Below are 27,994 nucleotides of genomic sequence, written 5' to 3' on the forward strand. Positions count from 1 at the left end.
CCGTAATCTCAAATTACAGAGAGCAAATAATCAATAAATATTTGATTGATTGATTAATTCTATAAGTTTAGGCCTTTTATTCTAAAGACATTCTTCTATTTCTGTTACGTTTTGTTCTCTTGCACTTAACCCCTTTAATATGATCTTTACCTTATCCTAATACTTCATGTTCTGCTCCAGGGATTCTGTGGTTCGAAAGCAACATTGTCCAATAGAAATATATTGCAAACCACATACATAATTTTAAATTTTCTAGTAACTACATTTTAAAAAGCAAAAAAAGAAACAACTGGGGTGAGTTTTCAATTATGAAGTTTATCTAATCCTGCATATCTAAAATATTATTAACACCTGAAGCCCCTGAAATAAAAAGCCAAAATATGTGTATGGGATTAAAGTATTTTTCTGGTGAGACAGAACAGAGAATGTATCAGATTCTCAAAAAAATTTTCTCCCTAGCCCCCTGCCACCAGACTCCCTCTCCCCCTACCTCCCAAAATATCTTAAGAAACACAGGTGCTTTTAGCCTCTGGAATGCCTCATTTCTTTTGACCCATTTTCTCTTACTTGCCAGTTCTGTTTACATTCCCTGTTCTAACAAGACTAACCCACAGTCTGTTATTAAACAGTTGTGAATTTAACTTATTCCTTTCAAATGGCACCTAGAGAGTGCTCAGGGTATTGACTTGCTTCATAGGAGATAACCTCAAACACGACCACAGTTGGTAGTTACAACAGCCAAAATAAAATAGCAATATATTACATCTTTTCCTTATGGTGATTCACTACGAATAAATTACACACTAGGGCCACGGTGCCCACATGGTGTTCAGGAGGTTCCCAAGACGTGCTTAGCCAAATTAAAAGGGAATTTCTAGAATGGTCAGTAATTGATCATAGCACAGTGAGTTTTATTTGTCTTTGTTCTCCTGATGGGATTATTAGCCCCTAAATTAATTTCTTGACACAGGCTAATCATTCACTTTCTACAATGGCTAAAGTATTTTAATACACTTTATGGTTTTTGTTTGTTTTGTTTTTTACATGAGGTTTTCAAGACCCTTCACAAGACTTCTTACATGGAGGAGAGGAACCAGTTATTTTAAATAGAGCAGCTGTGGCATTGATATAGAAACCCTAGTAGGGTAGTGTTTAAGACCTATGGCTGCTAACCGAAAGCTCAGCAGTTAGAATCCACCAGGAGCTCCGTGGAAGCCCTGTGGGGTAGTTCTACTGTCCTGTAGGGTTACTGTGAGTCAGAATCAACTGGACAGCAAAGTATTTTTTTTTTTTTTTTTGGTATGGCATTGATAATAATGTTCCAACCTGAGAAACCAACATGTCAATTGAGCAAAAGCCTCCTTTTGTTTTGCTTTTTCTTGCACATAAAGATTTCTTGAGGTGTAGAACCAAATTGTCTTTGTTAAGCACGTCTAGTTTTACTGGTCTTTGTTTTTCTGTCAACTGTATCACTTAAACATTGTGACTTAGCTCCTGGTAAGGGCTAACGTTGATGGCCTCCCACCATCAAGTAGCCTCTTTAAAAAAATCAAGAATGATTAGTTTTATTATTTGTGTGTATTTTATTATTTGTGAATATTACTTGTAGACATTGTTGTTATTCCTCGTGTGCATTAAACATATCCAAATTTTTAGTCATATAAATGATATTGTTTTACTGTGACTAGAATAAAATAATATCAAAAAAACAAATGATGCAACTAAAACATGATTTTTATCCTTGTCCAGTCACTTTTCTTTAAAATAGAAGCGCTATTTAAGATCAGGGAAAGACTGAAATTTCAATCTTAGAAGCATTTTCTCCTTTTTCTTATTCACATGACCAAAAGGAGGAGGACAAAATTCACTGAGAAACAAAAACAATTAAACAAAAATTGAGATACATTGATACTGAAGTCTGGCTATGCATAACATGCGTCGCAATGGGTATTCCAGATTTAAATGACAAATATTGAACCATGTAAAATTTGAGGATAATGGATTAACTATGCCAATATCAAGTATTTTATGTTGATTGGCCTCCTTACCACCAAGGTAATGAAGACAGCTTTTAAAGTAACGTCTTACTATTTGTTTGGTCTTCAGAGAAGGGAGTCTGACTTCAGTTACTTTTAGGGTTGTTAATGCTTCTTTCTTGGCATCATTTCCCTTTTTTACTATGATGTAACCTCCAACTACATCCTTTTTTTCCTTTCCAGCATTGTGATACATACTAAAAAGTTGGCCTTTCCTGCCCTACAGACTCTTTAAAATTTCAAAACAATAGGAACTTTGTAAAATAGGGTTTTAAAATATCTTGGTTTAGTCACTTTTACAAATCCCTGGACTCTTTTCCTGTGATGTAATGTCCCCTCAGTACTAAGGCATTCTCTGGATTATTCTTTTCACTGTTGCCTCTTAATGAAAGAGAAAGGGTTTCAATACATGAAAACTCTTCTAAAGCCAATGCTTCCACAACATGAGATGATGGAGGAATACCTGAACCAAGGTTACAAGAAAAAATTGAAGCATACAATTTATTTCTTAAACAGAAAAAAATTGGGAGGTACCTCGAAGGGTTCTTGGATTCATTATTTAACATGCAGACTGTTTTAGCATTTAGACCTGCTCAGTGATATTTAGTGGGAGTCTGTATGATCAGTCTAAGACTTTTGAATATATCGCAGTCAGTGTTGATTATTGTTTGATCAATTCAACTGCTTAGTCATAAAGGCAGACATACTATTCCAAATACTATACCCAAGTCTGAATCAGTGTCTGCAATTAGTGCTTTATTTTCTCTGTCCTTCCATTTCTTCCATAGCCTGCCTTTTCCTTTTTCCTCTCTGAGAACTAGGAAATCCACTGGAATTATCTCCTGGCACTTCTTAATCAAAGTTCAGGACCAGTTATGCAGTATTCTCTTTGGGTGTTGTTATTTGTAAAGCCTCCAGTCAGGCACTCCAGGGGTTATAGAAGAGTATGTAAAAGAAACAAAAGCAAAAGAAGTACTTTGCCTCACTGATTCCCACAGGAGTAGAAATGTTTATTTCAGAGGAAAAAATAAACACGTGATGTGGTATCTTTTAGCTCAAATCCTTCTCAGGGAAGGCTATGTTAACGTATCTATAAGAAGAGAGTAGACTCGTTTTCTTTTTTGATGACATTGAAAGGATTTTTCATTCTACCTCATCGTTCTGATATAGAACCTTTCTTTCTTCTTGTTCTACTAATTTATGCATGTATTTCTGTAATGGACCCAATGCTTTTATGCGTTTTTCTTCAGATAAGTCAGCAAATACATAGAATGCGACAGAACAGTAAAGAACATCAAGTTTCTGTCAAAACTCTTCATAAATATTCATAGAGTTCTGCAATACATAGAAAGTTATGAAGATGGCATTAAGATACTAGTAAATCCAAAGAAAACCTATGCTAATCAAGCTATCACATCTTATTATATTTTATTCTTTTATCACTTTATTATCCTTCAATAATATAAATGTGACCCACAAAAAAACTACAAATCCTAACCTGCCATAGTGAGATAGAATTTCAGTCTTAACCTGGGTCAGAATTTTCTAACCAGGATGTCAGGGTCTCATGGTACATCTGAAAGCCTAACCTGAGAGCTAGATTTCCAAAGCACTTGCCACCAACATAATTCTCTCTCAGACGTGGCCTCCTATGCAAATATTGCTGGCAGTCCCCATGGGACCAAGGCCTGGCTGGAAGAGAACCCCTGCGGAAGGGCTTAACAAAGATCACCTCCAGTCTTCAGCATGGTTGCAATACCCTCAAGAAATTTTAAAATCCAACATCTTACAAAAGGCTTAGGAAATACTGCCTTAAATGTTAGAATTTAGATGATCCTTTTTAAGTAATAAAATTGAACTTTGTATTACTCCTAAAACTGAAATATTTGTAAAGAGAGACACATCTTTAAAATTGGCTTTATGATCTGTCTTTATAAGTATATCCTCTTAAGTCGTTCCAATATAGAGATGACTTACAACATCGCTGCCTGTGTCCTCATTTGTACCGAAGCCGTTCAATCAAGGGAGCGCTGAATTCAATGAGTTGTACTGTTAGTACATCACTGTAGTTAAAAAGTATTGCTCACACCAGGGGGCCAAGCAAAGGCTATTGACATGCTTGCTTGATGTATGAAAAGACAAATTAGTCCCCCATCCTATCTACCAGCAGGGTACAGTGACCTGACATGGAAAAGTCAACTCAAACCACTGTATAATATATTTACATTTTTTTTTCCAGGAAACTTCAGAGTTACCAAATCAACTGTGTCTAGCTTGCAAATTACATGCAAGCTAACAGACTGTGAAATAAATTTGCAGATGGCTGTGTGGTTTTTTGCACAGTGGTTAAGAGCCAAGGCTGCTAACCAAAAGGTTGGCAGTTCAATCCAACAGCCGCTCCTCAGAAACTGTATGGGGCAGTTCTGCTCTGGCCTATAGGGTCTCTATGAGTCGGAATTGACTCAACAGCAAAGAGTTTGGTTTTTTCTTCTTTGATGTGGTTTTTAGCTTGACTGCATTTTTTTTGTATGCAGGATGGCACCAGTGACTACAGTTTGCTCTGGAAAACTCTTTGTAGCATTAGATGGGGAAAAGTCAGGGAGAACAGAATTGAAACAAAATGCTGTTTCTGGATATAGTTGTTTATTACTCATGCCTATCTGCCAGCCCTGACTGATGCATTCTCAGCTGTTTTCTAGTACACTAAGCAATGTGAGAGAGTGATTTCTCCTTTAGAGTCACTCAGCTGGAGTCAGGTTGGACCCAATGGGCAAGGTTGGAAATCATCATGCTTACTTTTCCTTCTAGTGGTAGAGAAACAATTCAAAGTCCCACAAGTCTGTTTCTTGAGTTTAGCAAACAGAACATGTTTTTTTTTTTTTTACCACCATATAAAGTAGTTGAGTTTACTATGAAAAATGAAGAGGTTCTCACATATGCCTTAGAACGAAGTTTGCACTAATCAGAACATACTATTAAGGTAAAAAGCTATACCTTTTCATTATGTAGATCATAATTAGGGATTGAAGATAGAACCAATAGTCAATATAAAATGAAATTTCCATAAGTTTCTGTTGTTGGTGATTTCAAGGAAAAGTTAAGAAAAAGTAATTTTTATTGAACTATTCTACGATTCAGAAGGAACACTTGTGGCTCAGTGGTTAAGTAGATTTGGCTGCTAACCGAAAGGTTGGCAGTTCGAACCCACCAGCCACTCTGCAGGAGAAAGATGTGGCAGGCTGTTTCCATAAAGATCACAGCCTTGGAAACCCTATGGGGCAGTTCTACTCTGTCTTATGGGGACACTATGAGTTGGAATGAACTCTACAGCAATGGGTTTGGGTTTTTTTTTTTTTTTTTCCTGGTATGTTACAATTCAAGTAATGAGGACTAGAGGTGTGAAAGAAGTTGGAAACTAACCAGCCAAACACAGTTGTGCCAAAGATTGGGAAATCACCTATTACGAAAGTAGCTACTATTCTCCTAAAAAATTCCTAGAAACCTGCCCTTTTCCGCTATGTACATACATGGGGTCATCATGAGTTGAGGATGACCCAATAGCAACTTCTTTGTAATGTATGTGATATACACACACACAATTCTCTATTAAACTCAGGGGCTATAGAGGAAGGCCTAGAACTTAATGCATATGGCAAGTACTTACTGGGGATGAAAATATTGTGGCGCTATATTGTAACTCATTAATGCTATAACAATAATACCCATAAAAAAATCCATTGCCGTCGAGTCAATTCCGACTCATAGTGACTCAATTGGACAGATTAGAACTGCCCCATAGAGTTTCCAAGGAGCACCTGGTGGATTTGAACTGCCAACCTTTTGGTTAGCAGCTGTAGCTCTTAACCTCTATGCCAACCAGGGTTTCCCTAACAACAATGCTATAAATAGTATAAAAGAACCAACCTAAACTTGTCAGAGTCAAGCATAAAGCATTTTTTCTCAAGCCTAAAAACATTTATGATACGCCAACTATATACAAGACAGTGGTTCTAGTTTTCACAGGGCATAAGCTTTGAAAGAGTTGATAACTGGGCATTGAAGGTACCAAATTAACTACAGTAATATTAGATTGGAACTCTGTTTTTCCTACTTGAAGCTAACATGAAGTAATGTCTACTCACCAAGTAAAAAATTCCCAGTCTTACTTTCTGCAGTCTATTTTGAGGCACAGAATTTAGTGGCAGGAAATACGAGTTCTAGTCTCTGTCTTAACCTAGTCAGGCTTCAGAAAAAAAACAGACAAGGGTTTAGTGGGAAAAGCAGTGAACTAAGAGTTAGCCAATTGGGCTTACAGCCCTGGTTCAACCACAAAATAGCTCGTAGACTTCAACAAGCATTTTAACTTCTAGGAACCTTCGAGTTTTTACCTATGAAATAAGGGAGTATTAGTAGATGGTTTTTAAGGTCTTTTCCAGCTCTAAAATTTAATTAAGCAAAGTGAAAACAGTATGAGAAATGTGGAAAGTGTTAGAGAAATCTAAGATGTGATGATAGAGATGATGACTCAAGCTCCGTATATACGTAGACTTTTGGCAACTCACACATCTATGTTAGTTTAGTACACCTGCTTTAGTGCCTCCTTTCGGCCCAAGAGTCCAATGGCAAAGCATTGGATTGGCACGTTGCCTACTGTCAGTCCCCTCCCTTCATGGTGCTCAATGTTCCCTCTTGAATAAAGGTGAAATTGAAGGAAACGGGGGCTCAGAGGTCTCTGCTCAGCCTCTGTGGCTGCTAACGCACTACCTTCAAATTGTAGGTTGCGTCAAGCAGAGTTTGGACCAAATCTCATCTCTACCACTTACCCTTTTCATTATTCAGTTTCTTTTTCTATAGAAGGTGGATAATCATACAGCAGCTCTAAAGATTCTTATGAGAATTAATCGAAGCAAAATATGGAAAGGATCTGGCACACAAGTAGGTAGATGCTAATATTGTGAATGTTATATTTGAGGCTCAAAGTATGTATCTCCCCTGCTGATTCAAGCAGGTTCTCAAGTGACCATACATACCCTAACCACCCGTTTCTGAAGTTACATAGGAATGAACATACATCCCTGCATGTCATCCCTTCTTATCTATGAAGTTACAGCAACAATAGCAGGCATTTTGTGGTGCTTATATCTTACAAAGTGATTTCCTGTGCGTGATTTTATTGGATTTTCAAAATTAGGCCTTGAGGCAGGTAAAGTGGGTACTGCTTTCATCCTGCTCTCAGAACCACTGTCTTGACCATTCCCATGAAGTTGTACTTCAGGAGTGCCGCCCACTTAGAATACAATGTGAGTGGTCTCCCCCGGAGCCATGCAGAGCAGCCATACTGTCACTTTTAGGGTAGGAAACAGAAGTTCAGGAAGGTTAAATAACTTATCCAAGGTCACACAGCCAAGGAGGAAAAGATCCTGATCTCAAACACAGATTATGAGTCCAAATAGCTTGTGCTTTCCTCTAACTGTACATGGAGATTATGATAAACCCAAATCCATTGCTGTCGAGTCAATTCTGACTCCTAGCGACCCTAGAGGACAGAGTAGAACTGCCCCATAGGGTTTCCAAGGAGTGCCTGGTGGATTTGAGCTGTTGACCTTTTGGTTAGCAGCTGTAGCACTTAACCACTACGCCACCAAGGTTTCAGGAGATTATGATAGTGTGTCAAATTCCCCATGCCTACTTCTCCATCTGATATTAGGCTTTGAGTTATCTTGGCGGAAGATCCCCTGAGGCCACTGAACGAGAAGGCCCTCAGCATGCCATAATGTGATATGGCACATTGGATGTGTAGTACCCGAGATGTCATTATATGGAAAGGAAGTACCTGCACATCCGAGTAAACCAGGCTGTGGCGCTAGTGGTCTACTCCTTCTTTCTGTAAGTCTGGCTTACATGAATATGCAATAACCCTAAAAACCCTATTGTATCTCCCACTGTGTTGCCATCTTATCACAAGCTGTGGCTTGTGCCAAAAGGCACGTTGCAGTATTAAGTAAAAATTAAAGAGTTTGGGAAAAGTAATTTTATTACAGCGCTGCCATTGGACTCCATGCAAAATGAGAATGACTTCCTCATATTCACTAATCCCCAAACAAAATAACCATCAAGAAATATTAAAACACACATTTTATTAGTTTCATTTAAGTTCTTAATTGCTCAAAGTCAGTTTACCCATTTATTGCTGTGTGAAATGCTTAGAGGCAAGGCGCACATTAAAGGGATTATTTACATGTAATCCCTCCCTCCCAGAGGATAGGAACTGATCACTTATGAATCCTGATTTATGCTCTGAAACAATACCAAATGGAGGAAATAGTTATTGTAAAATGATATAGTCAGTAGTCGAGTAATACAGTAAAGAAGAGTGTAATTTAATAGCAAAGACAAAGTGCCTCATTTTCAGTAAAAGTTATGCAAGCTCTTTTCAGGAAGAGCTATTAACCAAACTGAATTTAGCCTCCCATTTTTCTGGCTCTACCTTTGCTAATTGATAGATGTTGAAGATGTGTAACCTGTTAAGATTTTAATCAAGTGGAGTCTGGGAGTAGATGTGATCATTTTACCGGGAGTTCTGAGAATAATAATTACTCTGGGTATTACATGCTCTTTGACAGTTCACCCACTGCCAGAATGCCTCCCTGGCAGCAAAAAGAGTGTGGACACTTGGGTGGCATTTGGAGAGATGCTGGGAATTACACAGGAAAGGAACATGAGGTAGGAAGGAGTTCTAGGTAAATATCCACCAAGAAACTTGTGAAAATATGAAGGGCCGGCTGTTCTGTGGTACACCATAGCTGGCCTGACACCATTAAACTCCTGAGGACTGGGACACCCATTAGTGACCTGGAAAAGAGCATTTCCTTGTCCTGTTGCTGACACATCTCTCCCTGTTGTAGTACCTGTAACCCTGATACATTACGTTAGAGAGTATTACTGCTATTCTTGAAAGGAGATAAGAGTTACAGCATCAGAAGAGTACAGAGATAAGGCCAATCCTTACCAGCAACTTGTGCCCCCTCGGACGGTGCCCAGCCCTGACCAGGACCATGCCTGACAACACCAAAGTGGGCAGCGCCCCCGTCTCAGGCTGACACTTTCTGATATTTGAGATCTATTCTCTACCTTTAGAGTCAGCCTAATACCAAGAGTACACAAAATAAAACATTTTTTAAAAAGCCCTTAAGGAAAAGAGAGCTGTACCATCTATTTTATTAGACTGAAGGCAAAACAAGCTGATACCAGCAAAAAAAAAAAAAATGGCTGCCTCAGACCCCAGCTGACCTTTTTTGCATGGAAAATCCTCCATATGATTACTGAGCTAATGAGTAATATTTAATGAAAACATTATGTCTGTCTTTGCATATACTCATAAGCAGCACTTCTTACATTTAAATTTACGTAGAAATAAGCTGACATGTGTAAAAATGCATCTTGCAAATCCATGTATTTTAAGGAAAATACTAGTCTGATATCTCTGGCTGTTTTTATACAAAGCCTGGAGCTGTCAGTGAGAAAACTGTAGAATTCAGTCAATCACCCAGTTGACACCAAACAGGAAAGCATTTGATGATGCACAGATAAAACAGCGGCATGCGAGGCCGACTTGTCCACACGCACAGAATGTTTTAGCTTTATGCAAACAACAGTGTATGAGAAAAACTAGGCTAAACAAATGCTAAGTAAATAGGTATGAAAAAAATCTTTCTCCTTCAAGTTCAAGAATCCTTAAGTATTTGAGGATGAACACTTAGAACCAGGACTGTTTCTGGGACCCGTGTAGATTTCATTTGCGAAACAGAATCTGAACCACAGTGATGCTGAATTTTAAAACCGGAAAAAGCCTCTGACACCTCTTTCCCACCCTTTCTCTTCCCTATCTAGGTGGAGCTGACAGGAAGCAGTGTCTTTGACTATGTCCACCCCGGGGACCACGTGGAGATGGCGGAGCAGCTGGGCATGAAGCTCCCGCCTGGGCGAGGCCTCCTCTCGCAGGGCACTGCCGAGGATGGAGCCAGCTCAGCATCTTCCTCCTCTCAGTCGGAGACCCCCGAGCCAGGTGGGAATTGCAGTCCCAGTGTGTGGATTGGTGGGCAGGACCTTTGCCAAATGATTGCCTTCATATAGCCAGTGTGAAGCGATTATAGCGGTATTTAACAATTCCATGCAGCTTTCAGTCCCTTGCAGTAGTTAAATAAGGAAGAGATTTGAAAATAAAGAGACATTTTAATAAGTATAATCCAGAGATCTAATTTCAGTTGAACAATACATATAGAAGGTACTAGTGCCTTTAGTTTCTCTTTCAAATGACTGGAGGAATACGGTTCCAATTTGGAACGCCTTCTTCCTTTCATTGTTACCGTGGTTAAGTGCAATGCATTTGTTTATTATTCAGCAAAACCTATGGCTGAGGCTTTTTGAATGTTAGGTTATGGGGAATGAAAAGTATTGGGGTACTTGCAGAAATCTTGGCTTTTTTTTTTTTTAAAGCATCAGAAGGCACTTGAAAGATGTGAACAGATAAATTAAGGCTAAAAAGAAAACAGAAATGGCTACATTTTAAACTGCCTTTCCACCCTCAGTATTTAATTAGATCAATTGTATAGAGGAATGAACAGAGGTGACATTCCTCATTGGGATTCCTTCCAGGACTCTTATAGACTTTGCATTCAGAATGTTCCCATTTTCATTGTGTTGTACTGATGATAATTTAAGTATTAGGGGAAAATCCATTTATAAATTAAACAAAATGACTTGATATCCATCAGTCCCCTAGTTCATCAAGCTGTTCAAACACGGGGAAGATTGGCTGGTCGGCCTGGGTCTTCCGAGAGCACTGGTAATTAGATCTGCGAAGGATTTATTCTTTGCTGATTGGGGCTTTAAATTAATTGAAGTTCCACATTTGTGGTTTTGTCCTTTTTGTACTTTTTTAGAGGAGATATTTCATATTCTTGTGTGGTGGAGTGCTTGGCCAAGCAGCAGTGGTTTAAATGTTAATTTTTCTCATGAGAAGTTTAAGATTTTTAATGAATCAAGGCCTGATTTGAAGTGCAAAGTTTTATTTACTTACTTGGGAAATTATTTTTGCACTCTTTAAAGATGTTTGTACTTTTCTTGAGCTATTGTTTTAAAACAGATCCGCAACACACACTCACAAAAGAAGAAAAAAAAAACTATCTTAAGATTAATGTTAAAATATCTCTATGCGCTTCCAAGAAAAACACTTTAATTTAGCCTGCTTAGAAATAATCACAGTATGCTGAGTCACAAAGAAGGGGAGAAAACAGGTTTTTCTCTTTTGGAGGTATTTTAAGTCCACGTTTCCTTGTCGGAATGAACTACAGCTTCTGAGGCCCTATCCCATAGCATTATTCCATAGCACTGGTGAGCATCTTTCTCCAATGAGCCCATGCGTGAGAAAAGGGAATATTTAAGACTACTTTCTACTATTTAAAAATGAAAATAACTGTGTTCACACAGTGGGGGGAGGCATATATTCTTACACCAAAACTCACTGACTAGATATGTCAGAGAGAAAATTGGAACTGCTTTTCTGTCGTTTACCACCAGATGCCATTGAATTGATTCTGACTCATAACAACCCCATGTGTGATGACCCCATGTTTGTCAAGGTAGAACTGTGCTCCATAGGATTTTCAGTGGCTGATTTTTTGAAGCAGATCACCTGGCCTTTCTTCTGAGGCACCTCTGGTAACTGAAAGATTGGAGGTTCCAGTCAGCAGCCAAGTGTGTCAACTATATTATACCACCCAGGGACTCCTTTTAGTCATTAAAATGTTCATATTTAAGAGGTGGTCCATGAGACAGCTTTCTAGTTTTTCATTCTAGATTTGGATTGTATTACATGGTTTACTCATGACTCTTAAACCCTTAAAATAATTTAACTTTGTAAGCCTTAGTATGAAGGAAGGCCTTAGGAAAGTAGACTTTGCTTCTTTGAATCAAGTTTAAAAGGACCTCCACCATCCCTTGATCCAATCTCCAACCCAGTGCAGTCATCCCTGTACAGCAAGACCAACAGGTGACCTTGCAGTCTCTGCTTGAACTCACCCCTGCTAGGAAGCTGTCTAAATTACAAGGCTGCCTTTGTTGAGAAGTTCTAATAGGTAGAAAGTTATTCCTCATGTGGGCTGAAAATCTAATTTGCTGCCAATTCTCCCCGCTGATCCATGATCTGCCTTCTGGGGCCATTTTGCGGATTTACTCCCTCTCTCTCACAGCCTCTCTGATATGTGATACATCAAATCTCTCATCCCATTACCCATGACTTTTCCAGGTCAAACAACCCTATTTCCACAACTATTATTCCATGACATGTTTCTGAGACCCTCACCAGCCAAGTCACTGTCCTTTGGTTGTGTTTCAGTTTGTCGGTGGCCCTCCAAAAATACAATTCAGAAAACTGAGCACAGCCCTCCAGATACATTCTGATTAGTACAAAACAGGGGGGCTGACATCTTTCTCAGTGTACACTGCTATACATCTATTAATGCAACATAAGGTTGAATTAGGTCCTGTTGGCAGCAGATCACATTGTTGATTCATATTGAGCTTGATGTCTCCCCAAACATATGTTGAGTGACTTGTTAGTTGGAGGAACTTGGATTAGGAGGAAAAAAAAAAAAAAAAAAACCCAGAGTCCATAAACCGGTTCTGCTAGGATATCATCCTAAACTAAAATGAAATCAAGCTGGTTTAAGATTTAATATTAAAACTCTGATAAATTCCATATCTTCTATGAATCACCACCATGCATAAAACAATGCTAGGAACAATGTCAGAACTCAGTTCCTACTTAGAATCTTTTCATTCTGTTTGTAGGAGAATACATGTCCCCTTCAACTGTTACTGTCCTTCTCTCCTTTCAAGTCAGTCCGTTCATGGATCATTTAAAAGTGTCATACATTAACTTGGGTTTCTTTCTCCTGCATTCCCACACTGCCCTTAGGCATTCTAACGAGTGAAATTGAAAACACTGCTTTCTGCACCCCTTAATAACTTAGGCTCATTAGATACAGTCACATAAGAAGGGTTTCTCCTCCTTGACAGTGAGTGTATCTCTCACCTTTAGTGAATGTTAAGCTGTGTTTGCCTCAGGGGTTTGAATCTACATTCCTCACATGTCCCCAGGAAATTTTACATAAGAATCACCTGGGGATCTTATTAAAATGTAGATTCCGATTCAGTATATCTGGGGTGGGTATACCCTGCGTAAAAAGTCTGTAGTGTTGGTTATTTTCAATCTTTTGGCTTTTAAAAAAAAAGCTATTAGATTGCTGAAATACTGAAAAACAACATAGGTTGCTACTTTTAACAAAATATCATCATTAAGGCAGATGATCACTCTAATGGCAATGACTTAAAAAGCTCATGTCAGGCACTATATCCCAAAGCTGCTTATGTTTCTTAAAAGCTGAAAGAATTTTGACAAGGTTTTCTAATTCTTAATAACATGAAGGAACATCTTGGAAGACTTTTGTTCATTGCACCATAATCTTTTAAAGGCTGATATACCATAGATTCTTTTTTAAATGGTATAATTTGGGCAGAAAAGGATATTGCTATGTAGTTATTATGAAAACGAAGGGACTAGTAGGTACGGAATTTTTCAGAAGCCCTGATGTGTTCAGTGGAGCATTACTAAATGACTGCAATCTAAATAACATCTGGCATTATAATAAAAGGAAATAAATGACTAAAGCAGCCAAAGAGGCAGTGATAGTGTGTCACAGTAGGAATTCTATTTCCTTGAACTGCTGACGTTGACCAGTGCCGTCAGGTTGATTCCAACTCATAGCAACTGGTAGCCCTGTTGATTGTCTTGTCTTGTCTTGACCAGGTCTCGAGATAATGAAAGAAAAAAGATCTGTTAACGGGACAGCAAACCCACATAAATTTTATGTGTATGCACGTGTGTTAATAGTTAAGTAAATAAGGTATTTCTTTTAGAGAAATCTTAAGGCAGGCATTAAGTACATGGGTAGCATGGTTTTAAAAAGTTATAAAATTCTAGATTGCGTGTTCAGGAGTTGTTCTGAACATTTTGGAAGAGACTGTGCCTCTCTGTCTACAGGCAAGCGTTTTTTCTGTCCCTGTAGTCTCCCATACTTGGGGAGTGCAGAACCCCTGGGAGAGGCCGTTTGGATGGTTTGTTCGTTTTCATAGATCTAGTTGTATCTTATTACTTGTAATAATTCTGCAATCTTAGGAGTTTAAGTGCTATCCTTTCCTTTTAGTAAAATTCAGTGCTATATCTTCTAAATGCTGAATAAACAGAAAAAGCAGCTCTTTCAAGACGTTCTAGAGGAACTTTTAAAAATCTCCTTATTTTGAAGGCTTAGAGTAATATTCCTTAGACTAGGTCATAAAATTATTGGGTTTTTTTTCTCCCTTCTCCTTCATAAAAAACCAAAACCAAACCCACTGCCATCCAGTCGATTCTGACTCATAGTGACCCTATAAGACAGAGTAGAACTGCCTCAGAGAGTTTCCAAGGAGCGCCTGCTGGATTCTAACTGCCAACCTTTTGGTTAGCAGCCGTAGCTCTTAACCATTATGCCACCAGGGTCTCCTTCTCTTTCATAAAACAGCCTTATTTTTTTTCCCGATGACAAAATTAATTCATGACCAGTGTGAAAAATTCAGAGACGGCAGAAAACAACCAACCAACATCCTACCATCCAGAAATAACCACGGTGCATATATATGTATTATATATCCTTCTAGACTTTGTTGCTATACCCAGCCCAGTGCCATCGAGTCGATTCCATGCCTGTATATATATATATATAGGAATACAGTATTTTGATTTGTTTGGTTTTTTTTTTTTTTTTCTTTACTAAAATAAGATACATGCCTCTGGGTAACCTTTTTCAGTTAACATCATGGGTGTCTTTCTCTGTCATATGTCTCTCTTCAAGACAGAAGTTCCTTTTCTGTCTCCAGTGGTTTGTTCCCCACTAATGGCCAGCTCCTAGTTGTAGGATGACTGTCAGGAGTAACCTGGGTCCTGCTTTGGAGGGAATTGAACCAGGACAAGGGGTTCTTGCAGCTTATTGAATGGGTACTAGCTCACAGAGGGAGAAGTCAATACTGTACCAGGATTTAGACAACTTAGCAAAATGTATGAGACAGTACTTTGGGTGAAGAATAACTACAGCAGCCTGGTTAACCCATTGGTTGTCTAAAATAGAGGTTAGAATGGTTCGTTTAAAGTTCCAGGCAGAATCTAGCCTGTTGGATGGAGTTACTCTAATCGTTGTTGTAGTATGATCTGTATGCTATTACACCCACTCTATGTCCTGAATATTTTAAAGGCAAGCAAAATGGAAGCAGCCGAGTCGTTGCCTAAATGGAAATAATCTGCATTTTCTACTTAGGCCTCTGCGCTGCTGCGGTAAATTTGATCAGCTCCTGATTCTACAGGAATGGGAACTTAATTCCTCTGAATTCATTAGATGATTTTCACCATCAGTGATATAATAAGAGGTTCAAATGTTTAGGAATAATGATAAAGAATGTAAAGGTTTATCTGAGGATCGAATCAATATTTTGTTTCGGAAACTGCATGGATATGAGATACGCTTGTACTTGGATGGGCGAATGATTTACCACTCTGGTATTGGGTTGGTTTTTTCTTATTGTTTGATTTTTTGTTTTGTTTTGTTTTCGTTCAAGTTTCCTATCAATGAAGTGAATTTAGAAGCCAGGCAGAGGAAACCATCTTAGTAACCCCACATCCCACCCCGGTCCCCAGACAACGTGACTGTATCTACAGCACTTTCTGCTGTACTGCAAATGTCAAACAGAAGGTGTAATGGATTTAATATTAGCGCTGGCCAAGGTGTTGAGGGAGCTGTTAATAATGTCACTCCAGTTATTGATCTGAAGCCTTTAAAAATCAAAGAAAAGTGAGAGATCCCCAACTGGGGAAAGGCACACAGTGACTGGTTTTTATTGCCAATATATTTCTACATATAGAGCGGCGACTTTCTGGAATTATGTTATCACCATTAATCTCTGTGAGATTTTTGGAGTCATTATATGGTAAGATAATATCATGGGTACTGTTTCGCATGCTAATTCCAAAAGCTCAGGCCAAGTTCTTTTTGAGATAAACAGGGCTTAAAAATTTGGGGGGTGACTACAACATTCATACCGGTTGTCAAATGACAGGAGGTTTATTAGCCCTAGGTTTGTTCTTGATGACAATGTGGGATCCACTGGAAGTGTAAACAACACACTGTATAGTCATTAGGATGAGCTGTACTCTACTCTTGCCATTTTAAAACTCTAAATGCAAACCATGTAGTGACTAAGATAGAAATGGATTTTGTTCTTACAATTAATGTACCTTTTAGGGAAACCGCTAATCCTTCAATCTGAACGGCAGTTTGTATGCGATGAAATTCCTGCTTTCCATAGTCCCCAACTAATAAATGAAATTAAAGTGTGTAATTTATGTTGAATGTTTATCAAACTGTAAACACACATGTAATTCCTTTTGATACTCATACAACATAAGCAAAGAAAAATTCAACGATAGTGTACCAAGGTTATCACTGGTGGACTGAATATAAAACAGGTCTCCTCTGTAGCTTCAGCAATGACCCAGACACATCTGTGAGTTCCCCAAACCTGCCTCACTCCTCCTTAGTACTTGTGTGCACATGTATGTGTCAAATCTAATACTCAAAAAGAAGCCTAGCAAATAGTAGTCTTTTTACAACCCAAACAAATCATCATTTAGGCTTCAAACTCAGCTTTTATCCAAAAATTATATGTATTTTAAAACCTTCAAAATATAATATTTTGTCCTTAGCTATATCTTATTATGTTGAAACAGCATAATGTCTTTGTTATTCTGAAATGAAACAGAAATTGTCTTTTGCTACTCCTGAATGAAGATGATGCATGTACCACCAAAACAAGCTGGTACTGCTACAGGAACTGCCTTGTTGAACTCATTCTTTTGCCTCAAAAAAGCTACCCTGACACAGTGCTATTTTTTCATCCAGAACAGAGGTGATTTTTAAATGTTGCTTTATCCCCAGCTAATTTAAACAAGATCACCAAGAACGGCCACAGAAAGGGATAAATATTTTCCATTGCTCTCTTCTGGTACACAAGGCCTGGGCACACTTACCACCTTAATTTGTGTAACCTTGGGCTTTTATGTACTTGTCTATATACAGTGAGAATGCTTACAAAGCAACCTGGTACTACCAGAATCTTGCCTGAGAGATCTAAAGAAAAGTAAGGCAAAATCTCTTTTCCCCACCAGGCTCTCCTGGCCCAGTACCTGGGCTCGGCCCTTCTAGCAGAGCTCCCAGAATGCACAGCACAGCCTAAGGCATCCTTTGGGGCCTGACATGCTGACCCTGTGAAAGCCACTGTTGATGACTCACTTAGCTACAGAAGGGCAGCAGCCTCCCTGTTGTTCCCAGGAGAAGGATGTTAGATTTCAGCATAGTTCGTCATGCCATTTTCAAACAGTGGCATTATTAAGGGGGTGCAGGAGGTATATACCACACTGGGTGACATTGTCAGAGGAGGTGACACCAAAACGAGTGTCTATAAAATTTTCTTGCAGTGTTTCAGCAGAAATTTATTATTTTTTTAATAAAAATATCCCTGTACTTCGTTATAATAACAATAAAAAATTGTAAACCCAGCTTACATGTATCAATAGACCTAAACCCAGATCAATAGACCTACAAGGCTAAAACTCTATGCTAATTTACTTTTTGAACCTTCTAATGCACTCAGGTCAGAGCTGTCATTATTACCCAATTACAGCGATGCTTCGAATCACGTGGTTTCAGCTGCACTTAAACTACAAGCATGCGCTGTTGTCTTCACCCCTGCCAGTGTTTTTACAGCCACGGATTTTGTCAGATTTTCTGGTGATTTAGCTACAGTATTGTGGGTAATCAGCATGAGGGGTGACACTAAGAGTTACTGCACTGGGTGACACCACCCCTAGTGACACCACTATGCTCTAACTTTCCCTTCCAAAATTTAGATCACAGTGATTGCAACTCAAACAAGTACAGCTTTTATATAAATTAATGTAATGGTATTTACAGCATAATAAATTCATAGCAAGTGGTTTATTCACTAATAGAAGCACAGACCTCTTATTAAAATACACAGTAGGTTCAATTGGCTTAAACCTTCTACTGAAGGTTTAGAAAGTAAATTTTTTTGAACCCATTATTTTTAACTGTTGTCTTATAGAGCTTTCTAGGTCATAATTTTGACTTCTCTTTACCTATGGTGATAAGGGATACATTTTTAGAGTTTCTAAAACGAAACTCAAGACAAATGAAGGGATGAACTGTTCTTCCACATGAAAAAAACAAGGTGTGGCAGTCTTTGTCGTTGAATAATTAAAAATTATAGATTTTATTTCTATAACTCTTGGCTTTGAACAATGTACAAGTTATTTGCTTTTGATACATACCACTCCACAAAAATTTAATCCCTATCAAAATTATACCATTCTGGATTCTTCATCTGCACTAAACAGCAGACTCACGAAGGATCAGTTACCTGGCATTGACTAAGCTTTGCAGGGTGCACAAATCAGAAGAGGCAGAACTGGCTGGAAACCATTTCCACCCCTAGTGAGCAATTTACTCATGATTGCTTGGAGGAAATGCTGGAAATATTGCTTCTGTGTAAAGTTTGCAACTTCCAGTTGTCAGCTCTTTGCCAAGCAGTTATTCCCAAGTAAACTTATTCTTTAGAAGCAAAGCTATGCTCGGGCCACTGTGGTAATGGTTGGCATTCTTATACCACTTGGTGTATGCAGAGCACAGAAACTACTAATTACAGGAGTTAATTCACTCCCTATCCTTCCAAGGCAGGTCAGTGTGTTATCCTTGTCTTACAGATTGAGGGAAATGTGAAGGAAATTCTAAGTGGCTTGCTTCAAGCCACACAGGTTACTTTAACAACCAAGATTAGAGTGAAGGGTCTGATACCAGGCTTGGATTAGGTGGGACGCTGAAGAAGGGAATGGAGAAAGAAGATAGAACCCTAGTAGGAACCTAGCCAGAGTTTTCCCCAAGGGGCTTCTGAAGTCTGGAGGGAAACCTATTTCCTTATGCACATATTTCATTGGGCTAAACCTTTATTATTATTATCATTGTGCTAAATATATATACAATATAAAATCTGCCATTTTAACCATTTTTAAGTGTATAATTCAGTGACATTAATTATATTCACAATGTTGTGGAACTGTCACTACCATCTCTTTCTAAAACTTTGCCACCCCAGACAGAAACTATGCACCCGTTAAGAAATAACTCTTCCTCTTCCTCTCTACTCAGGCCCTGGTAAACGCCTACCTACTTTCTATCTCTATGAATTCGCCTATTCTACTATGTTCTATAGGGTTGCTATGAGTCGGAATCAACTCGATGGCGCTGGGCTGGGTTAGATACTTCATATAAGTGGAATCATACAGTATTTGTCCTTCTGTGATTAGCTTTATTTTACTTAGTATAATATTTCAAGGTTTCTCCAGGTTGTGGCGTGCATTAGAATTTCTTTCATTTTTATGTCTGAATCATACTCCATTGTGCGTCTAAACCACAATCTGTTTATCCATTTGTCTGTTGATGTACATTTGGATTGTTTCCACCGTTTGGCTATTGTGACTAATGCTGCAATGAATATTAGTATATAAATATCTGTTTGAGTTTCTGCTTTCAAATGTTTTGGTTATATACCTAGGAGTGGGTATATCCTTTGGAGTGAAATTGCTGGGTCATATGGTAGTTCTGGAAACCCTGGGGGTATAGTGGTTAGGTGCTATGGCTGCTAACCAAGAGGATGGCAATTCAAATCCACCAGGCACTCTTGGGAAACCATATGGGGCAGTCCTATAGGGTCGCTATAAGTCGGAATCGACTTGATGGCAGTGGGTTTGGTTTTTTTGGATTATGGTAGTTCTTTGTAAAACATTTTTAATATAGTCTCTTACTTGGGTATAAAATCCTCTGTCACCTCCTGTCATCTGCTTTCATCCCTACATTGAAACTCCTTACATCACTGTGAACAATAGTGTCTGAATAAATGATAGGCAAAAATCCAGCCCTACTATGTGTCAGATAGTATTGAGGAAACAAAGATGAAGCTCCCTGCCTTCCAGGAGCTGACCATCATGTGAGGGGGACAGATCATTAATACAATACGGGAAGTATGGTGATGACAATCAGGACGACATGTATGAGTAGGGTGGCACTGTAGCACAGGCCACCACTGCTATCTTGGCAGATCTGTCTTAGGACTGAAAAAACAACCTTGAAATTAATAGCCCAGGAACTTTGCTTCTTTGGTTGCAAGATGCCCTGACATGCCCAGGCATCATATAGACCATTACTGTCAGGGACTTTGATACACATTGTCAAGGGTTCTTTGTTTCTGTATTTGTTTATTTGCTTAGCCTAAAATATACCTAACACAATGCCTGCTGCATGACAAAGCCACAGGAATCGTCTTTCCTCTTGTTGTTCATCTTTTTATCCTTATAGAATTCAGAACAGGAGGTGCCCCCAAACTGCCTGCTTTCCACTTGTATTGGCCTGATTTCACTAACGTTCGGGAACCCCTAGCTTTGGAAAACTGTAGCCTTTTCCACCCAAGGTAAAACTTGTTGCAAATACTCTAATAACAATAATAATAATGGTAGTATAAATAAATAGCTTTTTTTCTCTTTCTCTATATGTTCCAGTTACAATAGCAGGCATGTTATAATTTATTTCTCAAAATAATCCTAACTGATAAATCACAAAAAAATAAATATTGTGTGATCTAATTTATATAAAATACCCAGAATAGGCAAATGTATAGGAAAAAAAACTTTAATAGTGGTTACTAGGGCTGGGAGGGGCAGGAGAAGAGGAAATCATTGCTTTTCACTGAGTTTCTATTTATAGAAATGGAAAAATTTGGCAACAGATATTGGTGATGGTTGAACAACATGATTGATGTAATTCGTATCACTGAACTGTACATGTGACAGATGTTGAATTGGCAAATGTTGGAGTATCTGTGTGTATACAGCAATTTGAGATTATGAATGGTAAATGACTTGCCTTGCTCCAGAGCAGACTATGGAGCTAGGATTTGAACTCAGGCCACATCTTTTGTTTTGCACACTATACTAGGTACGTACAGAGAACTTGAAAGGTAAAAGATGTGATGCTTGCCCTTAGGAGACAGATCATCACCAACAGAAGATTTATACAGTCAACAAGAAAAAAGAAAAAGATAGTGCTGCTGTCCTCAACTATGACATAAAAAAAGAAAGTGGCATAGGAAATCAGAGAAAGACTCAATTACTATGGGCTGGCTTTGAAGAGGAGGGATTGACTAGCCTGCATTGCTCTGCATTGAAATCAACCTAAGAGAAAAGAGGAAGAGACGATCTTCCAGGAGACTCATCCCAAGTAGCACGGTGGGAGTGAGGACGCTGTATCTGGGAAGCTGGTGAGAGCCTTGCCTTCCTCACTGAAGCAACGGAGCAGGCTTATCAAGGATGGAGCCAGATTGTGGAAGGGGTAGAGAGCCAGGGTGAAGCATCTGAAACTGCTGTGATAAATCCAAACTATAACCCACTGAGCAGTGACCCAGTGAAAACATTATTATATCTCTTATAAATCAAAAACATAAGTTTGTAAGAGGGTTATATTATAAAACTACCCATGGGTTCCTGAATCCCTTCATAACTACTAATATCTGTTAAATTCTCAGCATGTACTAGGTACTCTGCCAAACCCATTATATACATTACGTCATTCATTCCTCACCAAATACTATCAAGAAAGTACCATTATTTCCCCTATTTTACAGATGAAGGAACTAAGAAGAGAATCATTTTTTTTTTTTTTAAACTTGGCAAAGTCATATACTTAAAAGGTGGAGAGTCTAGGATTTAAACACAAACAGCCTGGCACCAGAGCCAGTACTCATAACCACTATACTGAGGTGCCACTCAACATCCCTTCTAAATAGCCTGAGACCATCAGATGGGTCACTCACCGTCCTTCCCAGACAGCTCTGAGTGTTCAAATAGTCTTTCATATGTTATGCTAAATCCTGTCTTCAGATAACTTACATTCGGTGGACTTAATACTGGTCCCTTTATTTTTGCAAGTGTGCAGAATTGGTTTAACAAGGCAGACTGGAAGCAAAGAAAACCATTTAAGAGACCATTTCAGTAATCCAGAAATAAAAGAGAAGACCATGAGAAGGAGAATTACTGAGATGCCCCAAAAAGGAAGAAATGATGATCTAGAATTATGATAATATTTAGAAAAAGGCAGAAATGTACCTTCTGTTCAGCCTTTAACCAGGAGCTAGTGGTTAATACTCTAAAAATTACACAAATCGAAAGCTTTCACATATGATTGAGATTGATAATACCATCTGTTCACTCTTACTTGCTTATCACTTGGTAATAAAAACTGGGAAAATGACAAAATTACATATGCTATTGATCATGAAATATTAAGATGTAAAGTATCAGTCAGTTGGCCAGTGCCTCTCACTTGCCAGCATGTCCTCTCCAGTAAACACTGATAAGAGCACTGATAACACTGGCATTAGCAAAAATTTAAAATCCAATGTCCTGTGTCCAAACCAAAACCATTACCATCGAGTCAATTTCAACTCATGGCGACTCCTCGTGTTACAGAGTAGAACTGAGCTCCATAGGATTTTCATGGCTGTAATCTTTGCAGAAGGAGATCATCAGGGCTTTCTTCCACAGTGCTGCTGAGAGGGTTTGAACCACCAACCTTTTAGTAAGTAGACCAGCGCAAACTATTTGTGCCACCCAGGCACCTTTTGTCCTGCGTCCAGCCATCTCTTCATTAAACAGAGCAAGGGCTGATGTTGGAGGAGTGATCAGAAATACTTGTTGATCCTTCAAATTACTGTTAGTCAAAATGAAGTAGAAATTGATCTAAATGATAAGTGTAGAGATAACATAAATGCAGTAGTTTAGATCTGCAGAGCATCCATCCATTTCTGCACTCATTTAGTCAATATTTATTGCATGTATAGATAGGGCCCAGGCACTGTCCTAGGTCCTGGCATATGGTAGTTACCAGGAAGGTCCCTGCTCTCACAGAACTTACATTCACATCAGCCACCTGACCAAAAAGACTCAAAAAGACTTACTGGTGAAAAATTCAGTTAATCATGGCCTGTATTATATAAATACTAGATAAATCATGCATTCATTTTTGCCAGACCGGTTGGTCTTCTCAGCTCTTTAACATAGACAGCTGACGCACATTCTAAGCCAGCACGTCCCAAAATAAGTTCCTCGCCAGATCTGTTCTGTGAGATGCTCTTTGGGGAAAAAGGGAGTTCCCAGGTCAAATAGCAAAGGACACAGCTTCATAGTGCATCCTCTTCTTGGAGATTCACAGTGCATGTTAACTTACTAAGGATTGGAAAATTGTGTGATCAATAAACCTTTTTTGTTTTTGCTAAGACCTTCAGCCCCAAACGCCACAGTCCTGGGCTTTGATCTACCTCCTTCTCTCCCCTCTTTCACCCCTTCCTCCTTATTCTCCATTTAAGTAGGCAAAGGACAGAGGTCTCTGGTTTCCCACCCACAATAGCAATACACCTATAGATTTTTTTAATATATAATTTTATTTTGTTGTTCTTGTTGAGAATATATGCAGCAAGCACACACCAATTCAACAGTTTCTACATGTACCATTTAATGACACTGATCACATTCTTCAAGTCTGTAACCATTCTCACGCACCTTTTCTCAGTTGTCCCTTATTAACATAAATTCACTGCACCCTAAATGTTCCTATCTAATCTTTTGGATTGCTGGTATTAATTTGATCCCATATAGATGGTTTTTAAAAAAGCATAATGTTCAAGGCAGACATTTTTTACTAACCCAAAACTAGTTAAGCTAAACTGTTGTTTGGTTTCAGGAAGACTTCAGGGGGCATTTTTGGTTTAAGGTTTAAAGATTATCTCAGGGCAGTAGTTTCAGGAATTCATCTACCTTCCATGGCTCCATAAAGTCTAGAGTCCATAAGGATTTGAAATTCAGCTCTGCACTTTCCACCTTTTGATCAGAATTCTTCTATAGAATCTTTGATTAAAATTTTCAGTAATGTTAGCCAGGCATCATCCATTTCTTCTGGTCTCATAGCAAAGGAGGTAGTTGTTCATGGAGGCAATTTCCCCCTCTTATTCATAACTCTGTTTCTTCCTCTGTTACTCCACAAGAACAGAGACCAATAGTTGTGCCTTGGATGGCCACTTGCAAGCTTTTAAGATCCCAGGCACTACTCAGTGAGCTAGGAGATAGATTAGAAGCACTGAACATGTTATTAGGCAAATTAACTGGGATGTTTCATGAAACCATGACCCCAAACTTCCAAACTAAGGAACCCATGAGGTGTTTGGTGATATATATGCACCCTCAGGAGCTGGTATTTTTTCCTTTTTTTGACATTGTAAATATGTCACAACTTTTGCCATTTCAACTTTTTATAGGTGTACAGCTTATTGACAGCAATTATAATAATTGGCTGTGCAACTCTACCCTTAATCAACACACTATTTCCATTACCATTAACCCCGCTTGCCTCCTCCCTCCTACCCATTAACCACTCATAAACTTTGTTCTCTATACATTTATCTTTTCTTGTCTTATTGTAAGTGAGCTTATGTAATATTTGCCCTTTTGTGATTGGCTTATTTCACTCAGCATGTCTTCTAGCTCCATCCGTATTGTACCATGTATCAAGACTTCATTTCTCCTACTGGCTGAGTAATATTCTATTACATGTATTTACCACATTTTGTTGATGGGCATATAGGCTGTTTCCACCTTTTGGCTATTGTGAATAGTGCTGCACTGAACATTGGTGTACAAATCTCTGTTTGAGTCTCTGCTTTCAAGTCTTTCGGGTGTACACCTAGGAGTGAAAGCTGGGTCAGATGGTAGTTGTAGTTTTAGTTTTTGAGGAACCACTGCTGTTTTCAACAATGCCTTACCATTTTGTATTCCCAGCAGCAATGGGTAAGGGTTCCAGTTTCCCCAACATCTTCAACATTTGTTGTTTTCTGCTCTTTTTTTTTTCCATCTCAGCCATTCTAAAAACCTGTTGCCGACGAGTCGATCCTGACTCATAGTGACCCTATAGGACAAAGTAGAACTGCCCCATAGGGCTTCCAAGGAGTACCTAGTGGATTTGAACTGCCGACCTTTTGGTTAGTAGCCGTAGCACTTAACCACTATGCCACCAGGGTTTTCTTAGCCATCCTAGTGGGACTGAAATGGTATCTCATTGTGGTTTTGACTTGCATTTCTCTGATGGCTAATGACAGGAGCCTAGTAGAGCAGTGGTTAAAGCGTTCACCCACTAACGGAAAGGTCAGTAGAAAGGTCAGCAGTTCAAACCCACCAGCCATTCAGTGGGAGAAAGATGTAGCAGTTTGCATACATAAAGATTACAGCCTGGGAAACCCAATGGGGCAGTTCTACTCTGTCCTACAGGCTTGCTATAGTCGGAATTGACTCAAGGGCAGTGTTTCAGTTTTTTGGTAGCTAATGACACTAAGCATCTTTTTGTATGTTTGGTGCCCATTTTGATGCCCCCTTTGGTGAAATGTCTATTCAGGTCCTTTGCCCATTTTATGATTAGGTTATTTGTCTTTTTGTTGTTAAGTTGTAGAAGTTTTATATATATTTTCATTATTAGGTCCTTGTCAGATGTATGGTTTCTGAAGATATTCTCCCAGTCTGTAGCTTGTCTTTTCACTTTTTGGGTAAAGTCTTTCGATGAACAAAAGTTTTTAATTTTTATAAGGTCCCATTTCTTTATTTTGTCTTTTGCTGTTTGTGCTTTTGTTGTTATATTAGATAATCCATTGTTAAAAGCTAAGCCTAACAGTGTAGCCCCTGCTTTTCCTTCTGAGAAATTCATGGTTTTAGTTTGCACATTTAGGCCCTTAATCCATTTTGAATTTGTTTTTGTGTATGATGTGAGTCATGGATCCTGGTTTATTTTTTTCTGCTTGTAGAAATGCAATTTTCCCAGAGCCATTTATTGAAACTCTTCCTTCCCTGCTGAATGAACTTAGCACCCTTGTCAAAAATCAGTTGACCATAGATATATGGGTTTGTTTCAATACACCAATAGATTTTGGTGGAAAGATACGATTTTGGCTGCCCAGAGCTCTGTACACTGCTCCTCTCCCTTGAACAATAACCCTAACCAGGTACCACTGGCTGTAGATCCAAGAGCGTATATCAGAGTGGTGGTGTAAAGGGTGGGCCGTGTTGCAGGAGACACAGTGTGAGAGTAGTAATCCATTACTAGGTTGTTTTCTCTGATTTGTATCAGTTGCATTCGATTGCACTATTGTAGAATTTTTAAATTTGACATCTGGGTAGCCTAAGAACTGAGAGTTGACTACACATGAACCCAAACCCAAATGGTAAGATATACCCCTTAAACTTTATCTGTAGCAGTCACAGATAGGTATCTGCGTAGGGCCTTAACAGATAGCCTGTGTTCATGTGTCCGCACTGTAAATTTTAACCCTCTGGTCTAGAGTAGACAATGGGGTAGGAGTAATCACCTTTGGTTTTAACTTCAAATAAAATAATTTATTAACTTAACTTATAAGGGTGTTGTAAGTCAATATGTGTAAAATGCTTAGGACAATAGTATGGCAAATAGTAATCGTCAGTGAGTATTATCATGCATTCCGTTGAGCTGAACATTCTTATTACCAAGGTTATTCCTATGGAAAGACTGGCTGAGGTCAGGTGACATGAAGTTGGCATGTGCACCTGAAGGGCTTGAACTTGGGCTTCATTGCCACCCTGCTTCAGTTACCTGATTTAAGGGGCCCAGATTCTACGTGGATTACAATACCCAAAAGGAAGTGTGCTTCTGAAAACACACGCGCTTTAAATGGAGTAAATGGGAAAGACTCTATTGGAAATACATAATTTACTTCCCTTCAACGTCTCTAACATACAGATTGTTTTGCAGCTTCACATTTTTTGTCTACTCAGTTTTCTTAAAGCAGAACAGAAATATATAATTTTTATTCTCAGAGGTCCATCCTGCTGTTTCTAGATTCTGGACACCAAAAAAGGCCCACTGATTTCTCTTTGTATAAGACTGGCTTGAAGGCTGCCCAGTTACACTTTGGAATAGACCCTGATATTGGTCTTCAAGGGTTTGCAGCTTCTAGCCTGGCCTATTAAAATGTGTTCTGCTCTTGACCCAATGGTTCAGCTGGTGCAGGACAGACATGACGTGCTTGACTGATATTTTCCCTTTTTATCTATGTCATTGTGATGTGGCCACAGCCTCAGTATTGATTATGCTCCACAAAAGAATTAAGTGACCTAGGAATGAATGTTAGGTCTCCACAACCTAAGGCTACTTTCACCACCAAATCAGCTTTCCCCCATCCTTTTGGTTGGTGCTGGAGAATGGAATGGGCATTCTCAGCTGTTGGTTTGAACTTTAAATGAATCAATTTATTTTGTGTAGGAGGGCTTCAGTTGACCACTAATCTTGAGAACTGAAATGAGTGTGGGTTTGTTGGAATGCTTCTTTAAAAGCAAGAGAAGTGCCCAGGTGCCCTGGCCATAGGCACTATATATGGATTTAAATAAACTAAGAAACTCATTCCATATAGGCCACCAAACAGTCATAGGATGTTAATGACTTTTAGTCACTGCCAACCTGGACAAAATTCAAGCCAGCGACCTATGGGTGAAAGGCTGTCTATATCCCATTACCAATTTCCTGAGCCATCCAGTCCCCCCGACAAGGCATTTTATCATACTAGCGCAGTGTGGTACAATAGCCTAAATTCCCATACCATCAGAAAATCTTCTATTT

General features: G+C 38.8%; 1 protein-coding gene across 1 annotated transcript in view; it reads left to right on the forward strand.

Moving 5' to 3' along the window:
• The window catches only part of LOC135232489 (neuronal PAS domain-containing protein 3-like), a 626,617-nt gene extending 616,448 nt beyond the window's left edge, over positions 1-10,169 (forward strand). Inside the window, exon 5 of the mRNA XM_064291850.1 lies at positions 9,927-10,169. Coding sequence (XP_064147920.1) covers positions 9,927-10,169 — 243 coding nt within the window. The remainder of the gene's footprint in view (positions 1-9,926) is intronic.
• The last annotated feature ends 17,825 nt before the right edge of the window (positions 10,170-27,994 follow it).

The sequence above is a fragment of the Loxodonta africana genome, chromosome 10 (assembly GCF_030014295.1).
Source record: "Loxodonta africana isolate mLoxAfr1 chromosome 10, mLoxAfr1.hap2, whole genome shotgun sequence".
NCBI lineage: Eukaryota > Metazoa > Chordata > Mammalia > Proboscidea > Elephantidae > Loxodonta > Loxodonta africana.